This window comes from Cololabis saira, chromosome 15, assembly GCF_033807715.1.
Source record: "Cololabis saira isolate AMF1-May2022 chromosome 15, fColSai1.1, whole genome shotgun sequence".
Taxonomy (NCBI): Eukaryota; Metazoa; Chordata; class Actinopteri; order Beloniformes; family Belonidae; genus Cololabis; species Cololabis saira.
In genome coordinates, this window is record NC_084601.1 from 37,185,666 (window position 1) to 37,209,975 (window position 24,310).

Here is a 24,310-nt window from a genome sequence, read left to right on the forward strand (position 1 = left end):
TCTTCTTAACGTCACTGTAATTTGGCAGGTATTTGACCTGTGTTGTGGTGCTGTTTCTGTAAAAAAATAGGTCAGCCAACTTTGAACCACATTTGGCTTCCTCATAGCCCGAAAGAACAAAACTTAAGTTGCAGATCAAGTTAACACATCTGAACCCTCATTCAAACTCGCTTTTTTTTTTAAACACCAAGTCATGGATGTTCCCGGCCAGTACACTGCAAAAACTCAAAATCTTAACAAGAATATTTGTCTTATTTCTAGTTAAAATGTCTCATTTTTAGTCAAAAAAATATATCATTACACTTAAAACAAGACTCATCACTGGAAAAAACAACAATTTTCACCTGTTTGAAGTAGATTTTCACTTGAAATAAGTTGAAAAATCTGCCAGTGGAACAATTTTTCTTCTTGTAATGAGAAGATAAATCTTGTCCCACTGACTTTTCTACTTATTTCAAGTGAAAATTTACTTGAAACGGGTGAAAATTGTCAAATAAGTTATTTTTCTGGTAATGACTGTTGTTTTAAGTGTGTGGCAGGGTGGAGGTGCAGCCACTCAGGTGATTGGGCACAGGTGGGCCCCATCAACCTCTCCACCCTGCCTGCCTTCATAAGGCGTGGCTGCACAGCAGCAAGAGGTCTCTGCTGAAGGTGCTGGTGGATGTGTGTCTGCAGTGAAGGAGTGAATAGACGAGTTCCTACCTCTGTCCTGTCGGTCGGCCCCCGTAGCACTAGCCCTGCTACAAAGTGCAATGAGATTTTTTGAGACATTTTAACTAGAAATAAGACAAATATTCCTGGTAAGATTTTGAGTTTTTGCAGTGTAGTTTCCCGTTCAAACGAGAGACTTCCTTAGGTTCTGTTTTCCAAAATCAGCAAAGAATACGAGGAGGTGACAGAGAAGGCCAGCTGATTTATTTATTTATTTATTGTAGATCCCCATGAGTCACGGCCTCAGCAGCGACTATTCTTCCTGGGGTTAAAAATTACAATGCAATTAAAAAATACACAAAAAAACAATTAAAGAACAAATATAATATATACATTCATACATCTACCAAACGAAAAAGAAAACCAGAACTATTATCCTACATGACAAAGAATGATAAATTAAAATATAACAGACATAAAATACACACAAAAGTAAACTAAAATAAAACATATATAAATATAGTAATGATAACCTCACCCAGCACACTAATTTGAAATTAAACCAAAAAAGTATAAAGAAAATCAAACATTCATAACTCCTAACAGATTACAATTAACTGACAAAAACATTAGTCACGTTCTACAACAACCTCTTTCTGCATTACAGCTCTTCTGAGTATTTTCTTAAAATCAACTGTATTGGAAATTAAAACTAAATGTTGTGGAAGTCTGTTCCAGTATGTGATTGCCTGTACGTCACAGTTGTTTTGAAAGCATCAGTTTTAGGTTTAGGCAAGGTGAAAACATGAATCTCAAAGCTTGTCTAGTGCCGTAGTTGTGACTGAGCTGAGAAGAGAGACTGTAGGTTTACGTGACATAAATGTTTTTCAAAAATATAATAATGCTACAAACTAGTCTCTCACCGACTCTTCGTCCATGACAATTGATTGTGCATTTTTTCCAGGCTGTACCCAAAAGAGCAATGCAGAGCTAATCTCGCAGCTCTATTTTGGGTAAACTGGATTGTAGCACCCTATAATGTAATAACTTCCTGAAAATGTTATAACGCCTGGAAATGTAATACAATTTGCACTTAACTCAATCGAAAATGTAATAAAACCCAATAATGTAATAAAACATCCTGACTGATATTGTAATAACATTTTTACCAATAATGTAATACCTTATTACGTTACTGGGAATTTATTACATGCTACTCAAAGTCTGCAATTTAACCCAATAGTCATTCTGGTGTTTCAAATCCAGTGTATGTAACATTCTTAGATACTTAAAACACAAAATGTAGAACTCTGGACTGAAAATGAACATATATATTACATTATTTGTCAAGTACTGCATTTCATTATCAGTTTTGGAAAAAAAAAAAAAAAAGACCCACCTGAAAATGTAATAAATTCCCAATAATGTAATAAGGTATTACATTATCGGTAAAAATGTTATTACAATATCAGTCAGGATATTTTATTACATTATTGGTGAAGTTATTACATTATTGGATTTTATTACATTTTCAATTGAGTTATGTGCAAATTTTATTACATTTTCAGGAAATTATTACATTATAGGGAGCTACATGGATTTTGTTTAGTTCTTGTTTAGAGGCGTTTGACCTGATCCTCATAGATCCCAAGACCGCCACCCAGCCTGAGAGGCCCCTACAGTGGAAAAAAAAATCATCAAATTCCGCCTCAAATAGCGTAGAAGGCAGTGACGTTGGTAGGGGGGGGAATGGCTGCCTGTGATAAGGCATGGCGGTTGCAGTCCCCACATCCGTCTCTGGGGGCCCAGATGTCCCTCCACATCCCAGGACAGTAAACTACGGCACGGGCGCGGCGCTCCGTCACCGAGGTGTGTTGGTGAGCGGCGTGGAGCTGCCGAAGGACCGGCTCACGTAGAGATGGAGGGACCACTATGGACTCGCACTTGTATGACTTGTAGATTCTTCAGCAGATGACACCACCCACGACTTTCTATGTCAAACCATTCAAAAGTTATGACAGAAAGTAGGAACTATCAGATATCGACCAATCAGAAGAAGGGGCGGGGCTAATTTGCATCAATTATGTTCAAGGACTCAAAACCGAGTCCGATCAAATATCAAATATGGACCAATCAGATGAAGGGGGGCGCTTTTTGGCGTCTATCGTCGCCACGGTAACGCTATTGACTGAGGAAAGTAATGCGCATCATCGCAGGATGGAGACGCACATTTTGATGTATAACACACCTGGGTGCACGTTACGGTTCAGGTGAAGAAGCGGCTGAAGAAATTGTATAAATTGCGCCAAAATTACACAATCAATTCAAAATGGCCGACTTCCTGTTCGATAATATATTATATAATATGTTTCGATAATTGAAAATATCAATACTTTTGATACTTCAGTTATTCGTGGTAATGTATATCAATAACAGGAATACGGTGGAAGGTAATTAAACTACTAAGTCTACCAACAATGCCCCCCTTTCAATTGTAAAATTACACATCAGAGCGTAATTAAAAAGAAGAAAAACTCCTCTACCCCGAAACAAACTCAATAAATAATAAACATTTATCATTTATTGGCAGAAACAAATCAAAATGCAGAAGCAGTACATTACTTATGTCCTGATACATGAAACCTCAGAACTGAGGTGGCGTGTACGGTACGTGCTTAACCACATGTATCAAAGTAGAACCGTGAAACCTTTTCAGGGCACGTATTTAATGATTGAATATGCTGAAAAGTGGTTTAGAAAATAATAAACCTTTATTGGGGACGTCCAGCACAGCCGCAAGTGTTTTTACTGTTTTACCATCGGAAACCATAATAATAATATTAATAATAATATATATATTTTAAAATAAAAGAAAAAAAACTATTCGGAAAACAATATTTTAAACTGGAATGTTAAAATAACAGTTAAAAAAAAAAAACATGGAAAAAAAAACTATCACTTGAAATTCAGTGAGATTCCATTCTGGGCACATTAGCAGAAACCATGTACTTATTTACGTAAAAAATACAGACTTTCAGTATCTTCACATGGAAAAGGGGAACTTCTTAGTGCTCCTTAACTGAACCAACTCTGAAATGAAGATCTGAGGACCAGCAATTTGGTTAAAGATAGAAAAGATGGTGTGATAAGAGGAAAAGTTCATTTACGTAAGCTGTGGAAGCTGCGAGTTGTTGTCAGTGTTGAGCTGCAGACGGATGATCCACACAAGTGAGAGCTGCGAGAATCCTCCTCTTCCTTTTAACATACTTTTCCGTTCATGTGTTTCTTTCCAGGTCCTTTCAAAGACTTGACCATTATCTCAATTAAGATACAGTAAAATAAATCAGGGGTGTGCCCGTGAAAAACACAAAACAACAAAAATCTGCAATTTTCAATCATTTGGTCCTTTTTCCCCCAAAACAGAACTTAAAAACAAAACAAGAAGACATACCGCTGGCAACAAATAATCCACTTGAACCCTACTGAAAACCTTTCCCCCACATTCAGGCTTTCTGTTCTCTCCCTCCTTGTCTTTTGGAATTAAAAAAAAATTCAGTCCAGGTGCGGCGCCTCACTCGTACTCTGCGATCAGCACCATCATGCCCACGCCGAACAGCAGAGCCAGGATCTCCATGAGAGACTGGCCGAAGCTGGAGCGGCCGGCCAGCAGCTCGGGGAGCACCGTCACCGTGGCGATGTAAACGAACCCCCCGGCCGTGAAGGGCAGGATCCAGGCGGTGGCCGTGGCGCCGACGCCCTCGGCCAGTAAAGAGCAGGATGTGCCGGCCAGAGCTCCCAACGCCGTCAGCAGCTGCAGACACATGGCCTGGTGGAGAAGAGGAACAACGTTAAGGCCCAATCCCAATACACCCCCTACTTTCTACCACTAGCCCTAAAAATGAAGCCACAGGCGTAGGGCCCTTGTAATCTTCCCTAGGGATTGGGACACCACTTGCTACGTCACTGCGTGGTTTACGTTCGGGTACGTAAGCGACTGCGTAGTTACGTTTGCACAAACGTCACATCATATCAGGAAGCCCAGAGCTAAAAGCTGTTTTAATTTCCGCTGTAGCGCTGTTAATATGCCACTTTATTAAGTTTTGATATTTTTTCAGGCGTAAAAGTAACCGTTAAGATCCTCAACCTGGGCTCAGTTCATCCAAATAACACCTGTTAAGAAATTTGCTCCGATGTTTTCGGGATAAGAAAAGCCGCCGGCTCGGGAGCTGATTTATGGTTCCACGTTAAATCGATGCAGAGCCTACGGCGTAGGGTACGGCGTACGGCGCGCGTCGCCACGTAACCTACGCCGTAGGCTCTGCGTTGGTGTAACGTGGAACCATAAATCAGCCTTTATTCTGGCGAGATCTTCGCAACAACGGGCAAGCAAGTGATTATATACATTCACTGAGTGAATATTATGAAAGTAAAATATATATTTCTTGCTAGAAATGTAATCAAAACGCATTTTTATGCAGAAACTAACTCAAAATATTGATTTTATTCACTAAAAATTAGAAATGTCCGCCATGTTTTTTTGTTTGATTCAGTCTGCAAATGATGACATAAAGCATTCTGGGAAATTTTTCTGGCCCTCGGTCACGAAGTCAGCATCTGAAATCCCTCGCTGTGAAGGGCTAGATTGATAACCACTAGCCCTCGTTATGTCCACTAGCCCTACATGCAAAGAGGAATTGGGACACCACTACCCTCACAGGAACGCACAAAATTTAGGGGTAGAGCTGAAAAGTAGGACTAGTGGGGGGATGGGACTGGGCCTTACACAGTGTTTCTCAATCCTGGTCCTCCTGGGCCCCAGTCCTGCATGTCTTAGACGTTACCCTGCTTCAGCACACTGTGATACAAGAACCTGTGTCATCAACAGAGCTGTGCAGACCTTGGTGACAAGCTAATGAGGAGCTTTAATTAGAATCAGGTGTGTTGGTGCAGGGAAACATCTAAAACATGCAGGACTGAGGCCACCGAGGACCAGGATTGAGAAACACTGGTAACACACTCTTTCAGGTCCTTCCATACACATTCATTATTTCTGTTCTGTTAGGTTAAAGTAATATAAATTATTATAAAAGTTAAGATTCTCCGTTGTGGATTTCTCTGTGTTTATGGAGGTAGATTTGTGTCTTAATTATTCAATCAAAAAAAGGACTGCTTCAATCAAAAAATATATTTTCAAGTCAGAAAACGTTTTTCAATTCAATCAAAAAAAAAAAAAAAAATCACTTCAAATCGAAATAAATATTTTAAATATAATTTTGGGTCTCAAATATTTTTTTGCATTCAAACACTTTTTCTTTGATTGAAAAAGTGTTTTTTTATTGAAGTGATTTTCTGTTATTGAAAATATTTTTCTTTTTGAAGCAACTTCTTTTTTGATTAAATGATAAAAACACAAATGTTCTACCCATAATATGACCCAAACCCCAAAAAAAACACTCACACTTTTTTCAATCAAAAAAGTTGCTTCAAACAAAAAAAACTTCTATCAAAGAAAACATTTCCAATCAAAGAAAAACAGTGTTCAAATGCCTGTTTTTGAGTCTCAAATATTTGTTTGCATTCAAATACATTTTTTCTTTGATTGAATTTTTTTTTTTTGATTGAATAATTAAGACACAAATCTACTTCCATATGTGTTTCTCTCATTTTAGACTAGCAGCAGATGCTTTTTTTAATGAAAACAAAATACATTAAATGTTATATATGAAATTGATTATATATTAAAATGCATATTTATGCTTTTGGTTTTTACAAATTTGGTATTAACCATTAATATATATGCAGACAAAAAAAATAAATAAATAAAAAAAAGAATAAATAAAAAAGCAACAAAAGAAAAAAAAAGGAAAAAAATACTCTCTTTAGGGGAAACAAAAGTAAAATGGCAGTTGTCTTATTTCCCCTTTTTTTTCAATCTCCCCAAAGGAGCTATATACATTTTTTTTATTAGGGTTACTGGGCCTTTGTTTCCTTATGTGATGGAAAACTGAAGGAAACTGTCTATTGTACTGTATGTTTATCCTGTATAACCTAAATGGTGCCTTCAATACATTTGAAATCCAAAGTAAAATTAAAAAAAACAGAAACTCCTGCCGGAGCAGTAATACCTTCCTCTTGGTGCAGCCAGACTGAATCAGGATGGCAAAGTCTCCGATCTCATGCGGGACCTCGTGCAGCAGGATGGTGACGGTGGTGACGGCGCCCACTGCTGGACTGACCAGGAACGACGCGCCAATGGCCAGACCGTCCGTGAAATTGTGGGTGAAGTCGGCAGCCAGGTTCAGGTAGGCTGACACCTTGATATCTATTTGGGCAGAAATAAAATAAAGAGGAAGAAAAAAAAGTTTTAGAGTTGAAAGGTTTAATACAATGAAATCATTTTATCTAGGACACCTAACAATTTTCTGACTTTTTGAAGTGAATAATTTATTGTTTCTGTTAAGAGGGACACAACATCAGGTCAAAAACATTCCCAATATATCAACAACCTATTACCGACTACAGGACTATCTCAGAAAATTAGAATATTGTGATTTTCTGTAATGCAATTACAAAAACAAAAATGTCATATATTCTGGATTCATTACAAATCAACTGAAATATTGCAAGCCTTTTATTATTTTAATATTGCTGATCATGGCTTACAGCTTAAGAAAATTCAAATATCCTGTCTCAAAAAATTAGAATATTCTGGGAATCTTAATCTTAAACTGTAAACCATAATCAGCAATATTAAAATAATAAAAGGCTTGCAATATTTCAGTTAATTTGTAATGAATCCAGAATGTATGACTTTTTTTATATATATATATATATATATATATATATATATATATATATATATATATATAAAAATTGCATTACAGAAAATAAAGAACTTTATCACAATATTCTAATTTTCTGTATACTGGAAAGATAGCAGGACATTGACCTAATTCTGCTCCAGTGGAGAAAAAAAATAATAATAAAAAATGAATAACAACAAGTCATTGATGTCAAGGAAAGTGTTTTTATAAAAACCTGTTAAGTCCAGTTATATGAAACATTTAAAAGCATCGTTAGGTCAGATTTTGCTTAAAAGATCATTTACTTTGATACAAAACTACATTTTATTAAATAAATAAAATGAAGTTTAGAAATGTTTCAACTCTTCACTCCAAATGATAGCATTTTAAATATAACCCTTTATTGATTTAATAAAGTTCATTTTGTCTATGGATTTACAATTTAATGTTGCTAATGACCTACCGAGCATGTGCAGACTTATTTACCTGTGGTCTTTTTCTCCTCCTTCTTTGGCTCTTTTGCACTTTTCATTTGCTTCTCGTCTTTCTTCTTTTTTTCTTTTTCTTCCTCTCCATCACTGTCCTTTTCTTTGGGTGCAGCTGTAAATGATACACAGAATAAAATTCACCTTGCGCGTTAACCATGATGAAATGTACCGATTATACAACAAAACACAGCTGTTTCATTGTAAGTTTAAGAAATACTTTTCATCTTGAATTCAACCATTACAGGTCTGTCTCAGAAAATTAGGATATTGTGATAAAGTCCTTTATTTTCTGTAATGCAAAAATGTCATACATTCTGTATTCATTACAAATCAACTGGAATATTGCAAGCCTTTTATTATTTTAATATTGCTGATCATGGCTTACAGTTTAAGAAAACTCAAATATCCTATCTCAAAAACTTAGAATATTCAGGGAACCTTAATCTTAAGCTGTAAGCCATAATCAGCAATATTAAAATAATAAAAGGCTTGCAATATTTCAGTTGATTTGTAATGAATCCAGAATGTATGACATTTTTTTTTTTTTTTTTTTTTTTTTTTTTTTTTAAATTGCATTACAGAAAATAAAGAACTTTATCACAATATTCTAATTTTCTGAGACAGTCCTGTAGGTGTTCAGGACACAGTAACATTTAATACAAAAACTAGAAATGACAAGCTTCCTTCCAAACATACTGTGCGAGTGTCCGTGGGAATGACTGTGTCCTCCCTTCAGCAGACGGACAAACTTTTCTACAACCAGGAATGCGATGATCCCACCGAGAACCCACAGACCGACCGACATCATGTGACCGTGGGCGGCTCCTGCGCAGGTGGAGAAGAGAAAGCGTGATAAATGCAAGTGCAGTTTGTGTGCATGTAGCCATAAAGAATAAAAACAGCTAATAAATACCATGAGAGTGACCATGATCCTCGGGGTCTTCATGTACATCTTCATGCGAGTGTCCGTGATCTTCTTGTCCATGAGAGTGAGGCTCTGAAAAATAACAATGTCCGGAGGAAAAACATTCATCAACTTTAAAAAGGAAAATGCCACATTTCAACCAACAGCACCTGAACTCAAAACTGCCCTGATTCTGAAGTCTTTATGCTTTCACTATACCGTAGATTCTGACACTAGAGGTTGCCAGATTTCTTTTAATTTGTCCATGCTTATTACGTAGTTTAATGTTACTGAAGTGTCTATATCGGGGGTCAGCAACCCGTGGCTCTTTAGCGCCGCCCTAGTGGCTCCCTGGAGCTTTTTAAAAAATGTTTGAAAATGGAAAAAGATGGGGGAGGGAAATATCTTTTTTGTTTTAATATGGTTTCTGTAGGAGGACAAACATGGCAAACATTCTGAACATTTTCCAATGCTGTAAAAATGTGTAGAATAAACATTCAATTTCAACATTTCCGTTAAAGATTTGCGTCAGAGCCTGCAAGACTTGTTTCTACCAGCAGGGGGCGCCAGGCAGGAGCTGCTGGAAACAAACCGGCCGAAGGGAAAAATAACAGGAGAAAAAAGGATTCAAAAAACAAAAAAATAAAATCCTTAAAATAGGTAAAAACTAAACAATATGAAAGTTTGATTACTTTAAATCTGGATTAAATCATTTTTTATTTAATTTTTTTTTAATATTTTTGCTGGTTTCTATGTAATTTATGCTTAGTCATGTTAGTTGATCGAATAATGTCATTTAAATTGTGCGTTTCCACCAGCAGGGCAGCGCCAGGCAGGTGGCTGCTGTAAACAAACCGGCCAAAGGGATTGCTTCCAAAGGAAAAAAGGAGAAAAAGAGGATTCTTGGAGCGAATCATTTGCATTCATTGCCTGAATGTTTGCTCTGTAGCGAGAAGTTGTCCGATAACAAAAAGAGTCATGTGGAAAGACATTTGCATGCTACATTTGCAGCTGAGGACCCAGTTATAACTAATATAGAAACATGCAGCATGTGTTGTCTGCATTCTAAGGCTTATACAAGACTTTTTATTATTTGCGGCTCCAGACATATTTGTTTTTTGTGTTTTTGGTCCAATATGGCTCTTTCAACATTTTGGGTTGCCGACCCCTGGTCTATATGATCTAATTAAGCACCGTCTTTGTCGTAGGGAGAACATGTTCACTCCACACAGAAAGAATCCTGCCAGGATTTGAACCAGGATCTTCTAGCTGTGAGGCAAGAGACAGTTAAATCTCTTAATGAGCACATTAAACTACTTCATGTTTTAACACACTAGAAGTTTCGAAAAGTGTGTGAAAGTGAGATCCTTCTGGCAAGATGTTATAGGCATGATCGATAAAATATTAACTAAGAAGCCACTGGATCCAAAACTGTTCCTTCTGGGCATATAAACGTATCATCTCTCTTAATTGGAAAAATGTCGATACTCCAAGATTTGGAAAATGGATTAAAGAGATGGCATCAAATGTGACAATGGAAAAGATAATGTACATTTTTAAATGGAAACATGTTTTTGAGGACATCTGGAGATCTTTTATAAGGTTTTTGAGACATGATGTTAATGTTGGTAATTTGTTTCAGCAGGAGAAGAATCTGAGGGAGTAGGATGTGTGATATAATATAATGTAAATAACTGATAAACACCTTTGAAACTCTTCATATAAGTGTTAGCAATATCTGTATACTCTTATTTATTTATTTTTTCTTCCTTTTTGCTTTATTTTCATATATCCTCAGAGTCTTCATGTACATCTTCAGGCATGCGAGTGAGGCTCTGAAAAATAATGTCCGGAGGAAAAACATTCATCAACTTTAAAAGGGAAAATGCCACATTTCAACCTGAACTCAAACTGCCCAGGAGCTAAAAGGTTATTTTTAGTCCTGGATCTTCTGTATTTCCTGAGGTCTAGAATGAAGAGGCAGATTAGACTATTCAAGTCCACTGAAGTTTGTTCCTTCCTGGACCGACTGACCCCTTCTGCATCGATCAGAGCAGCTGATGAATACGACTAATTTAAGAAAGTGTGCTGCAGCTCTGTTCATTTAAAATAAATTGATAATATAGTTCTTCCGAAAATTAAAGAGATAAATCCTTTGATTCACTGCTATGTTGTCACCAATAGAGCTCGTTGTCATTCATTCTGAAGCTCACAGTTCCCCCGTGTCTTCTCAGCTGACTGCAGAGGCATGAACGGTTGAGCTTTAATACTTTGTTTCCCAACAGTAACAGCTACTCCTGTGGCATAACTCCAGTCCAGAAAGGTTGTGACTTATTGTCGAGAATAAAGCTGAAATGACTGGTAAGGAAGAGTAAATGCACTGGCAACCACCTAGAAAAGTTCAGGCCCACACCAAAGGTTCTGGCTAATCTCTGAGGTAGAACCTCTCGACCAAACTGCAAAAATTCAACATCTTACCAGGAATATTTGTCTTATTTCTAATTAAAATGTCTCATTTTTAGTCAAAAAATCTCATTCCACTTAAAACAAGAGTCGTTACCAGAAAAATAACTTATTTGACAATTTTCACCTGTTTCAAGTAAATTTTCACTTGAAATAAGTAGAAAAATCTGCCAGTGGGAAAAGATTCATCTTCTCATTAGAAGCAAAAAAATCTTGTCCCACTGGCAGATTTTTCTACTTATTTTAAGTGAAAATCTACTTGAAACAGGTGAAAATTGTTGTTTTTTCCAGTGATGAGTCTTGTTTTAAGTGTAATGAGATTTTTTTTTGACTAAAAGTTAGACATTTTAACTAGAAATAAGACAAATATTCTTAAGATTTTGAGTTTTTGCAGTGGACTGGCCGGGAACATCCATGACTTGGTGTTTAAAAAAAAAAAAAACACCTCATGAGTTTGAATGAAGGTTCAGATGTGTAAACTTGATCTGCAAATTAAATTTTGTTCTTTCGGGCTATGAGGAAGCCGAATGTGGTTGAAAGTTGGATGACCTATTTTTTAGAGAAACAGCACCACAACACAGGTCAAATACCTGCCAAATTACAGTGACGTTAAGAAGAGTTTTTTCTTGTCATTAATTACGTTCCCTGTTGTGCCCGCACCTACCATTGTGTCATACAGTGCTTTCACACCTGTCCCGTTTCAAGCAGTTGTTCCGGAACAGGGAACTCTTTCCCCCTATAGATCGGAACGTTTGGTACATGTGAACACAGCAATCGCGCTCTGAAACGGCACAAAACATGCGAGTCAAGATCTCCTAGGAGAGGTGGTCTCGGCCCGATTCCTTTCCAGACCTGAAACGGTTCATTTTTTTTGTTTGTAGTGAGAACATGATCGACACAGCAACCGATACAACTCCATTCATTGTGTATGTGCGACCGCGGCGCAAGGAGAGGAGTCGGTGCAGCCTCCACCAGCTTCTTTCTTATTGGACGTGCCGAGATGTTGTTCCAGCACGGCACAGTGAATTTAAAAATGTCCAATTCGGGCAGGGTTTGCGCAGCGCAAATCCTGCGGCAGGCGGCCTCTCGCCCGCCGCTGAGCTCCGCTCTGCGCCGAGCGCACATAAATGAATGGGTAAAGCCTGATTTATGGTTCCGCGTTACACCAACGCAGAGCCTACGCCGTAGCCTACGCCGTAGGCTCTGCGTTGGTGTAACGCGGAACCATAAATCAGCCTAAAGCCGGCGGCTGCTGTCTGTGCTGCGCTGAAAGGGGCGTGTTGTTTATCCCGGGGTGCAGAAGAGGAAACTCCTTCCGCGTTCATTTGACCAATCAGAGAGAAGCTGGTTCACGCATGGCGTTAACAGCTTTGAAACGGTACAGACGTTTGCCTTGTGAACACAAACGTATCGATTTAGCCCCTGAATCGGAACAAAACAACCGGGCCACAGGTGTGAAAGCACCTATGCTCTTTCCTCCCTGTTCTTCATTCTCTCTGTGTGAAAGTGAAAATCTACTTGAAACAGGTGAAAATTGTCGTTTTTTCCAGTCATGAGTCTTGTTTTAAGTGTAATGAGATTTATTTTGACTAAAAATGAGACATTTTAACTAGAAATAAGACTAATATTCTTCTCAAGATTTTGAGTTTTTGCAGTGCAGGACTGTTTTCTAGTGACACTATTGTCCCCAATACTCTCTTTAGCCCCCATGTTTCTGCAGCAGAACTGGAGAAGGCTGAGGAAAGGATTCATGAGCCAAGCACGTTTTTGTTTTTTTTAAACCATCTTCACATGTACAGTAGATGACAATACATAACATTTGTTTTGTGTTTGACAAAAAACCATAAGAACACCAAAAATAAGTTTACCAAGAGCGTGTGGGATGAGGTGCAGGAAGGCGTCGCCCAGCAATCCACCGGAGGCGAAACTGAGCAGAACCTTGAGCAGGTTCTGGTGCTGGTCGCTGTTGGACTGAACTGGGATCAGAAACAGGATGAGGAAAGGAGCTGCGCTGATCAGCAACGTGGCTCCAATAGCCTGCAGAAAAATGATGCAAAGAAGTTTTAACGATTTGTTAAATGTTAAAACATTCCCACTTTTTAAAAACCAGAGAAACAGGACACTTAAACTGATTGCTTGCATGATCTCAAATACAGAATGACAAAGAAACATCTGGATACCAACTGAAACTCTCAATCTGTCTTATTACTTTGGTTCCAATTATGTTGGGAATGACTTTCATGTTCCTCAGGACGTGCAGGACAGACACAAGTATGAAAAAATGAAACGTTCACAGGAGAATAAATCCAACATGTTCATTTTGCCTAATGTACTAATCCGAGCCAGATGTGAAGCTACATTTTCTGGGCCCAAACTGACATTTCTCTCGTGAGAGAATGCCCAACTGGATTTTCCATCATGAAATTACAGCTCCTGTAAATCCCCTTAAGAATGCAATCCAGGATACTTGTTAGGCATATTCCAAATTGAAACAAGATGATCAGTATCTCCTTGCAACTGTGTTTTATTCTAATTATTTCAATTTAAAAACTTGTCTCAACTCAGAGACTTTGAAAATAAGCTGACAGTATAATATAAGCTGGTCAAAACACCCTCACATCTTCATCGGCCACGGTTACGTGATGTTTTTCAACTCGGAATTCATTATTCTGAATTAAATAATTCAGAATTAAACTATTTTCCTTCAGGTTTACATAGAAATAGTAATTCCGAATTGAGGTTTACATGGAAAACACATTTGATCGGCTTTATCAAATCCCTCTTCAGGTCTGGGGGTTGGGAAGGTTCTGATTGGATAGGGGGGCGGGCCGGAAGTTACGTCTACCGGAAGAAAAACAAACTTACCCGCTACAACTTTGAAAAGCTCATAATTTTGATGTTTTCTGCCATCTGCTCTTTTAATTATTTCCAGGTTCTCCAAGCTATTTATTAAATAAATGCTCTCTGCTCTTGACCAGCGTTTACTGCGTGCTGCCATCTTGAAACTTTGTTTGGAAAACCAGCCCAGTGGAATATAAGCGTCATGGAGACAGACGGGCGAGGGAACGAGCAGAAAGAAAGACCGGAATTAATTTAAAGAGGAATGAGTGTTTACATGATCGCGGAATTATTCTATTAGCATTTAAAATCGGAATAAACCAGCCACTTACTTCGGAATTAAGTTTAAATCGGAATGGACATTTTCATTCGGAATTAGGTGTTTACATGGTAATTTTTACTCATTTTAAATCGGATTTAATTTTAATTCTGAATTAAAGAGGAATTAAACTTCCCATGTAAATGCATTCATTGGTACTTCAAGAAGATAGAAATGTATTCAAACTAGTGTAGTCCCGATCACTGCATTTTCAAAACATCGGTATCTGCCAAAAAAGTATCGGGACATACCTAGTTATTAATGTTTTTAATATATATTAAATCGTTTTATATATCGTTGTGTCTAACGTCACTTCCGGCCGGTGGCGGCTGGAAGTGACGAAGTAAGCGAAACTAACACGGTTTACATGTTTGAATTGTGAAATGTTCTATCTGTTCATGTTCATTAAGCTGCTGCTTCATTTCATCCATTCAGAATGTTGCACTAAGGTTAAGCCAAAAAGTATTTTAATTTTCTTGTGTTTCTTGTGAGTTTGACTGGACGTCATTCAACTCCCTCTTTTAAAGTTAAAATGTATTTATTTTTGTTATTGCACTATTCTTCACTTTTTGTTTTAGTTTACAATTTCTTGTTTTTACATTTTGTGGCAGCAGAGCTGATAAGCTTTGTTGAAATAAACAGGACTGTCTCAGAAAATTAGAATATTGTGATAAAGTTCTTTATTTTCTGTAATGCAATTAAAAAAAACAAAAATGTCATACATTCTGGATTCATTACAAATCAACTGAAATATTGCAAGCCTTTTATTATTTTAATATTGCTGATTATGGCTTACAGTTTAAGATTAAGATTCCCAGAATATTCTATTTTTTTGAGATAGGATATTTGAATTTTCTTAAACTGTAAGCCATGATCAGCAATATTAAAATAATAAAAGGCTTGCAATATTTCAGTTGATTTGTAATGAATCCAGAATGTATGAAATTTTTGCATTACAGAAAATAAAGGGCTTTATCACAATATTCTAATTTTCTGAGACACTCGTGTATGTCCATGTTTTTCTCCAATGGACAATAAAAGAAACTTGGGAAAATTTGAGTTTTAGTCCTCTTTTTTTCTTTTTTTTTTTAAAATGAATTGCCAAAATGTATCTGATCGGGAAAAAGTATCGGAAATGTATCGGGAGTCAAAAAAAGTGATCGGATCGGGACAAATCGGGTTCGGCTGATACTGAAACTCAAGTGATCGGGATCGGATCGGGAGCTAAAAAATCCTGATCAGGACAACCCTAGTTCAAACTGCTAAAGCATTTGTTCACCTGTGTCCAGAGCTCCACCAAGTCCCTCTTCTCTCCATCTGCTTCCCTCTTGGTTCTCTCCGGCCCGTGTCCGTGATCGTGTCCGTGCCCGTGATCATGAGAGTGGGCGTGCCCGTGATCGTGTCCGTGCCCGTGATCGTGTCCGTGTCCGTGACCATGATGATGATGGTCATGCTCCTCTTCATGTAGAGGAACGTTGGCCTCGGCGCTCCACTTGCTGGCTCCGTGGAACATCTTCACCTGAGCGCCGTGAGCGTGGTCCTCGTCTCCGTGGGAGTGGCCGTGGTGGTCGTGCGAGTGGGCGTGTCCGTGGTCGCCATGGGAATGGCTGTGAGCGCTGGCCGGATGGGAGGATAACAGCAGCACTGCAGACGTGGTCAGTGCCAGTAGACGTAAACAGCCCATATTATCCCCTAAAGTCAGACAGAAAAACAGTCATTGTGAGGAAATCTGTGAATCTGGAGCCCATCTTTGTCAATCAGGACGTCCGTGGTTTGAAAATGTCAACATGTCTTTGAATCCCACATTGGACCTTATTTGTTCAATCAGTGTGAAAGCATATGCAGGATAAAAAGGGAGTAAACACTGAAAATAGTTTTTTAAATGTTTGAATGTAACAGTGAAGCACTTTGAATTAGTGATGCACCGAATGTTCGGTAACCAAAATTGTTCGGCCGAAAATAGCAAAAAAAAAAACACTTTCGGTGTTCGGTGGAATGAAAGGGGAAGAAACCGAACAATTAATAACGGCATATTTAGATGACGCAAAGGAAGTGGATAAAATAAAATAAAGAAAAAGAAAATCAATCCCTTTCCCATATTAATACTTGTATGGGAAAGGGATTGATTTTCTTTTTCTTTATTTTGTTTTATCCACTTCTTTTGCACTTTTTTTACAATGCATTTTAATGCATTCAATGCATTTTTTTGTTTCAAGGCCTATGTTACAATTTTTCAGCAGTCAGTTATAGGCCTAATGTAAGCTCAAAGATGGCCAAAAAATGTATTTAGCTAATTTATTTATTTTAAAAGGAGCTGTATGTAAGAGCAATAATAAAACGAATCATAAAATGACCCAGATATGTCAACAGACATTTAAAAATCATCTTCATTTCAAATACTTATGTCACTGACAACAGCACTCAAGCCAGGATATTCCAGTTTAAAAAGAGGAGTTGCAGCCCTCAACTGATGTTTATGTTGTCATTTTTTGTTTTGGCCTGAAGCTCCACCCTCCACCTATCTCCCAATCACCAAGTCAGTATTGTTTCTGAAGCTCCACCCTCCACCTATCTCCCAATCACCAAGTCAGTATTGTTTCTGAAGCTCCACCCATCTCCCAATCACCAAGTCAGTATTGTTTCTGAAGCTCCACCCTCCACCTATCTCCCAATCACCAAGTCAGTATTGTTTCTGAAGCTCCACCCTCCACCTATCTCCCAATCACCAAGTCAGTATTGTTTCTGAAGCTCCACCCTCCACCTATCTCCCAATCACCAAGTCAGTATTGTTTCTGAAGCTCCACCCATCTCCCAATCACCAAGTCAGTATTGTTTCTGAAGCTCCACCCTCCACCTATCTCCCAATCACCAAGTCAGTATTATTTCGGCATCCGGGTTGCCAGCTCGGCGCTAATTATCGCAGCCATGGCAGCCTACGTTCCTGCTGCATTCTTCAGCCTACCTGGCAACCTCTGGTCGGGGGGAGGAGGGGGAGGGTACACGACGCTCAACAATATTTTGAAAGTGACTGCAGTACCAGTTTTGGACATTTCTTACAGACGGCTCCTTTAAGTTATTGTGCCTTGTTGGTATAATGTCTGCTGGAATATTTGAAAATGCTGGGAAATTTAAAAATGTTCAGTTGTTCATGTTCAAAAAATATATTTCTACCTTGTAATTTTGTAAAAGATTTTTTCTTTGAAAAGCATGCCTAAAGCACATTTATTTTATTTATGCAATGGGGAAAAAATTGGCAAAATAAATGGAAAAACTGCGAAGAACCATGTTCGGTATTGTTCGGTATTCGGCCAAGTGTTTATTATTATTTTCGGTTTCGACCACAAATTTTCATTTCGGTGCATCACTACTTTGAATGGTAAAAAAAAGACCAGGATATTCACAAACTGACTTATCAAGAGTGGCATACAAACTGCTTCATAGACTGGCATGGGAGCTAGAATACAGGAACAGAAAAGTTTCATTGACAAGAGGAGGCCACCATTCTTACCGACTGTTATATGTCATCTATATCTGCTTGTTCCCGTTTAGGGTGGCAGGGGTCGGCAGGACTCTATACCAGCTCTTAAAGGTCAGAGCTAACTCCTGAGACCGTCACCAATCCATCACAAGGCTTCATACAGACAAATCACCATACATACACTCAAACTTTGATGAGTATTTCAGAATCACCCATTAACCAGACAATACAGGTTTTTGGAGCGTGTGAGAAGTTGGAGGACTTGGAGAAAACCCACACCAGTTTACATGTTGTCATAGGAAGAATATAAACAATCACAGCACAGAGCTAGCTCCACAATGTGGTTAACTTTACCAACATAAATATATTTAAATGACCAATTTATTACTCTAACTTTGTCCTCACACATTGATTAAAGTGTTTATAGATATTTTATAGAGCTGGGAAGCCAATCTGTGGGTGCCACTGTAGAATTATACTAAATGTGATGCTAAATCTTTAGTTTTTAAATAATTTAACTAGAAATGCAACAGTGTTTGCTTCTGTGCTCCACCAGACTGTTATGTGGTGTTGAGACAAATTGCTAACTGAACAGCATCATTGTTTATTTAGACTCAACAGCTGTTTAACATGACTGTGGCAGAATTAACAACCCAGACGGTTGATTTATATACTTTTCCGAAGCTTCATGGCTGATTATGGCTTACAGTTTAAGATTAAGATTCCCAGAATATTCTAATTTTTTTAGATAGGATATTTGAGTTTTCTTAAACTGTAAGCCATGATCAGCAATATTAAAATAATAAAAGGCTTGCAATATTTAAGTTGATTTGTAATGAATCCAGAATGTATGACATTTTTGTTTTTGTAATTGCATTACAGAAAATCACAATATCCTAATTTTCTGAGACAGTCCTGTATTGCATTATGAGTTTGCCATCACTTTTGTGTAGTTATACTTTTTGTTTTTGTATGTTAATATTATGTTCTTTATAACATTCAAATAAGCCCATTGGGTTTGTTTTTTTGCCTCTTCCTGCACTGTATAGTATTTATCTTTGATATGTTCTTGTACACCTTTAAAACTGTGCAAAACAATAAACTAAACTAAACATGTAACAGTCTGGTGGAGCACTGTTGCTTTTCTGGTTAAATTACCTTTATAAACAACAGGTTACTGTCGTGCATCACATTTAGAAGTATTAATTCTACAATGGCATCCACAGGTTGGCTTTCCCCAAGTAGAAAGCTCTACAGGACTGTCTCAGAAATTTAGAATATTGTGATTTTCTGTAATGCAATTACAAAAACAAAAACGTCATACATTCTGGATTCATTACAAATCAACTGAAATATTGCAAGCCCCTTTTATTATTTTAATATTGCTGATCATGGTTTACAGCTTAAGAAAACTCAAATATCCCATCTCAAAAAATTAGAATATTCTGGGAATCTTAATCTTAAACTGTAAGCCATAATCAGCAATATTAAAATAATAAAAAGGCTTGTAATAGTTCAGTTGATTTGTAATGAATCCAGAATGTATGACATTTTTGTTTTTTTAATTGCATTACAGAAAATAAAGAACTTTATCACAATATTCTAATTTTCTGAGACAGTCCTGTACACTAACCATGTAACAGTCTGGTGGAGCACTGTTGCTTTTCTGGTTAAATTACCTTTAAAACAACAGGTTACTGTCGTGCATCACATTTATTATCATTAATTCTAAAACAGGTTGGCTTTTCCTGAGTATAAATCTCTATAAATTACAGTAAACACTTTAGTCAGATGTGTGAGGGGATTGTTACATTTATAAATCATTTAGATGTTTGCGTTTGTCTGCTCTGTGCTGTGATTGTTTATGCTGGCGGCTTCACTCGTGTTTGTGAAAAGGATAATCTCTTTTGACTCTTTGAAAGGACTTTAATCTGAGAGTAAACTGTTAAAAGTGTTAAACCTGAATTATGGGTCTGCGTTAAATCGACGCAGAGCCTACGGCGTACGGTAAACGTGGCCGCGTATCCTACGCCGTCGATTTAACGCAGAACCATAAATCACCCTTTAGTTTAAACAGCCTGTTAGCACCGGAGCTAGAAGCCTCTGCAGCAGCAACGCGAGCATCACTTTAACAACCTGAATACAAATGGACAAACGGGAAATTACGTCTTACCAGTTAATGTCCAAGGTATCTGCTTGCTTTTTTCCACTAAATAATTATCCGTCTTGTGTGCAAAAACGTTCAAATGTTTCTGTCTGCGTCGATGCTGCTGCTCAGACGTGGCATTTACTCAACCGTGTTCGACGAAATCTCGCGAGAATTGGTTCCGTTTGCAGTTTGACTGTGTTCATTCATCCGCTCTAAGATAGAATGACGGGTCTCGTTTTCAAAGAAAAGCTCGGATTTTTTTATTGTTTTATTTCAATATTTTTAAGGAGAATTTACACGCATAAACAAGCAGAAAATACATTATAATAATGTTAGAGAAAAAAAGAAACGGACGAAAGAACCAAATAACTCAAACTAAATATCGCGAGATTTAACACATACAGCACGGGAACACCCACCAAAACAGGATGCAAATCCGCTTGACGCTGCATTAAATCTTTATTATGGGGAAAGGTATCTGGTCCATTATGCATCTGTTGGATACTGGAGGTGATTTTTTAATTGCTTTCATTGCAAAATACAACCTTGTTTGTTCAAATAGACAATATAACACAGTAATTAAGGCAGTTCCACAAGCAATGATTCTCCAATTTAAATTATGATGATTTATTCTGTGGTTAGTCCACAAATGCCTTCTTTAGTTATAGATGGCTGTATTTTTTTAGATAAAAAAATTCAATAATAAATTCTTGAGAACTAATTTTACTTTGGTGTGTTTCTCTTCACCTCTGAAGAGGAAACATATGTTTCAACGTTATACTATTAGTTTTTCAATTAAGATGAGAACCCCTTACGTCTCCTTTCCACTTCTACCTAAGGCTAAAGAAGTTCATTTTAAAATAATGAATGAGGTCTATCCATGTAATGATTTTTTTTACATAAAAAGTTTAATTTAGATTTGAATATTTGTACTTTTTCTAACGCAGTCATCGAAACCTTAATAGAGCTTTTTTTTTTTCTCTTGTAGCCTAACTAAGACCTTTTGGGAAGCTTTCCAATACTGGATAACCTATAATGATCAAACCATTCCTATTCTTACATTTGAAAGCATTAAATTTGGTTTACAAGTGGAGCACAAAAAAATAGACTTTGGAATCAATAATTTAATTATATTGGCACATTTTTTTATTCATAAATGTCGCTTTTTGAAAATTAATCCAATCTTTATTGCATATCTAAACAAAATAATTCAGTACAAAAAACATTTAAAATCTTGCATGATTCAAAAAGCCCAGCATCTTCATAAGTATCTTTGTTCCCTAAATTCCTGACTGATCAGTTGCGTTTTTTTTTGTTTTTTTTTAATTTAATTTTATTGTTTATTCCTTTTCTTTCTTTTTCGCTCGGTATCTTCTTTGTTTTGTTTTACTCATTGGCCGTTCAGTGTTCTTTGATGCAAATGTTCTTCTGGAATGTATAATGTGCCTTGTTTTTTTTGTAAAATCAATAAAGGTTGGGAAAAAAAATCTTTATTATGGGCATTCAGTTCTAGAAAAATCTTAGTTATCTTTTTTTTTTAATTAATTTTTATTTTTCAAAATGAAGACAAAAAAAAAGGTTAACAACACCACATTTCACATAGCAAAAAGAAAAAAATTACAATGACAAAATAACTAAATAAATAAATAAAAACCGGTGACAACACCACATTTCACAAATAAAGACAAGGGGGTGGGGGGAAGGGTTGGTACAGATAAACTTTAGAGATGATGGAGCCTCTAGCATCAGTTCAGGTCCAGCTCTAAAAGAAAAATAAGTAAAATAAAATAAAAAGCCTGCGTGACCAACACAACAGGTCATGTTATTGTTCCATTATTCTCAGGTGTTCTCTAATGACAGTCCATGGGGCAAATTGGCCATTTTCATTGTCTTTAAGGATTGAGGTTGCCTTTTCCATTGACAATAAATCCAAAAAGTCCTTCAACTAATTGTATTTATTATAGCAGTCTGGCTTGCAAATCTTCCAATTCATAAGTATGGTCCTCTTCACAGACAGAAAAGCTAGAGTAATGATACGTTGCATAATTTTTACATGTACTGTATATTTTCCACTGCACTCCCCAATAAACATACAACAGGACATTGAGGAATATGAATATTCAAAATGGCTTTTAAAATGTCAATTACTTCAGACCAGAATTGTTCAACCTCTGGGCAGAACCATAGTAAATGCATAAATGTACCCAGCTCACCACAGCCATGCCAGCACAGTTCAGAGACTTTTGGGTCCATGCAAATCCGCTTGATGCTGCATTAAATCTTTATTATCGGCATTCAGTTCTAGACAGATCTTAGTTATCTTTTTTTTTTTAAATACATTTTTTATTGCACAATCACAGACAAGTAAAAAATAAACATGGGGTACATTCATATGGTTTCTTGTATTGAAAAGGCTGCTAAAACAATTTGGATTAAACAATACTGAACAATCAGAATTGGAAGAAATAAAAGGAATTGACAATTCCCAGTGGTACAAAACTGAAGAGGTATGCATTTGTACTGAGTACAAAACAGGATAGAGGAAAAGGAACTCAACAATCAACACCAGCTCATTATAGTCAGTAATATAGTCAGTACATATTTATTCCAGTATAAGAAGCAAATAAATATCTATGTCAATAGGTGAATATCATTAAAATGCTTGACTCCTGCTCAGAGATGCAACTAGCTCATCCTGATTGGTTCCCAGCATGATTTAATCATATATATTCTTTCAATAAGAGATCACAAGCATTGCTCGAGCAAAAGCTTTCAAAAAGGAAACAAAAGGTTGGCATCTTTGCACATGTGATCATTGCACATGTTTGTAACTCATCCGGACCAGCGCTAACACCTTTTATACTTTTTTTTTATGTGTTGTATGTTTTTTATATATCGCGTTTGATTGTTTGTTTCACTGTGGTTGTATGTGTTTGACTCTTTGTGCTGCCTCTTGACCAGGTCGTCACTGTAAATGAGAAACTGTTCTCAATTGACTCACCTGGTTAAATAAAAATAAAAAATAAATCTTGTAGAGGCAATGATAACAATGTACACCTTTCTTCCATCTGAAAACTTGGACCTTAATGAAACAGGTGCCACAGTGGTGTAGATACCAAACAGGGTGGTTGTCAGATGGGCAGAGGTGGGTAGTAACGAGTTACATTTAAATGTTGTACTTTTAGGAGTAGTTTTGAATCACTATACTTTTTACTTTTACTTGAGTAGATTTGTGAAGGAGAAACTGTTCCTCTTACTCCGCTACATTAGGCTACGTTGAGCTGTTACTTTTCTTTTATCCCTTTTATCCGCGTACGCGTCAATCTCATGACATCACTGGGTGATTTAGTAGTTTTAGCATGTTTTGTCACATTTACACAGACTCAAACACACAGAGTTTCTATGAGTTCATGTTTGTTCTAGTTCTGCCTGGTTAAAAAAGAAAAGTACAAAGGATTGAAATTTTGTGCTACTTGTGCTTAATTTATTTTTTTATTCAGTTATTTTATTTATTTTATTATTTATTAAAGTACTTGAATTTACTTTAAGATTATTTAATTTTTTTTAAATATCATAAATTTATAAATTTTGGTTATTTTTTATTAATTTTAATTTATTTTATTATTTTATGGATTTGTAGCCACACGATTTTAAGTGTGTTCCAACCAACCCCTGTGATGGGGCAGGATGGTACAAACTGAAACATATAAAAAAAGAAAAACAACATTTATGTAGAGACATTAAATGTAACTTATTTGTTTGTTTGCTGTTGTTTTTTCAGTTGATAGTGAAAAGCCATTTTTGAAGACATGGCAAAAAAGAAAAAAATTACTGACAGTGCCCAATGTGCCAAACAACATGTCTTTCTGATCGACTACTATAACCTTTACTTGTAAGGTATTATATTATATTATTAAAGCATCATCTTTTTTTTTTCCAGTATTGTCTAGTGACATTCGCATGACATTACAGCAAAAAAAGCAGTTTAAACCACTGCACTTTTACTGTTTTTATATCCTTTTTATTTTTTTTTTCTGAGCGTTTTTTAATGTTTTTTTATCCAGCAAGCAGAGTACAGTTTTTCTATGTTTTTATGTAATATATTTATTATTTGTCTGTCCTGTTTTATTCTGTTCTTTGTCGTGCGGTTGTGACAAATGAATTTCCCCTCGGGGATGAATAAAAGTCTACCTACCTACCAATACAAAGACCTATTT

General features: G+C 36.8%; 1 protein-coding gene across 1 annotated transcript; it reads right to left on the reverse strand.

Annotated features, from left to right (window-relative positions):
* Positions 1-3,217: 3,217 nt before the first annotated feature.
* slc39a7 (solute carrier family 39 member 7) lies at positions 3,218-20,255 on the reverse strand. The gene is made up of 8 exons (XM_061741478.1): positions 20,118-20,255; positions 15,746-16,158; positions 13,178-13,346; positions 8,856-8,939; positions 8,639-8,767; positions 7,941-8,054; positions 6,777-6,973; positions 3,218-4,477 (listed from the first exon to the last, which is right to left on the reverse strand). The coding sequence occupies exons 2-8, from the start codon at positions 16,148-16,150 to the stop codon at positions 4,223-4,225; spliced, it is 1,353 nt and encodes a 450-aa protein (XP_061597462.1). The 5' UTR covers positions 16,151-16,158; positions 20,118-20,255; the 3' UTR covers positions 3,218-4,222.
* Positions 20,256-24,310: the final 4,055 nt, after the last annotated feature.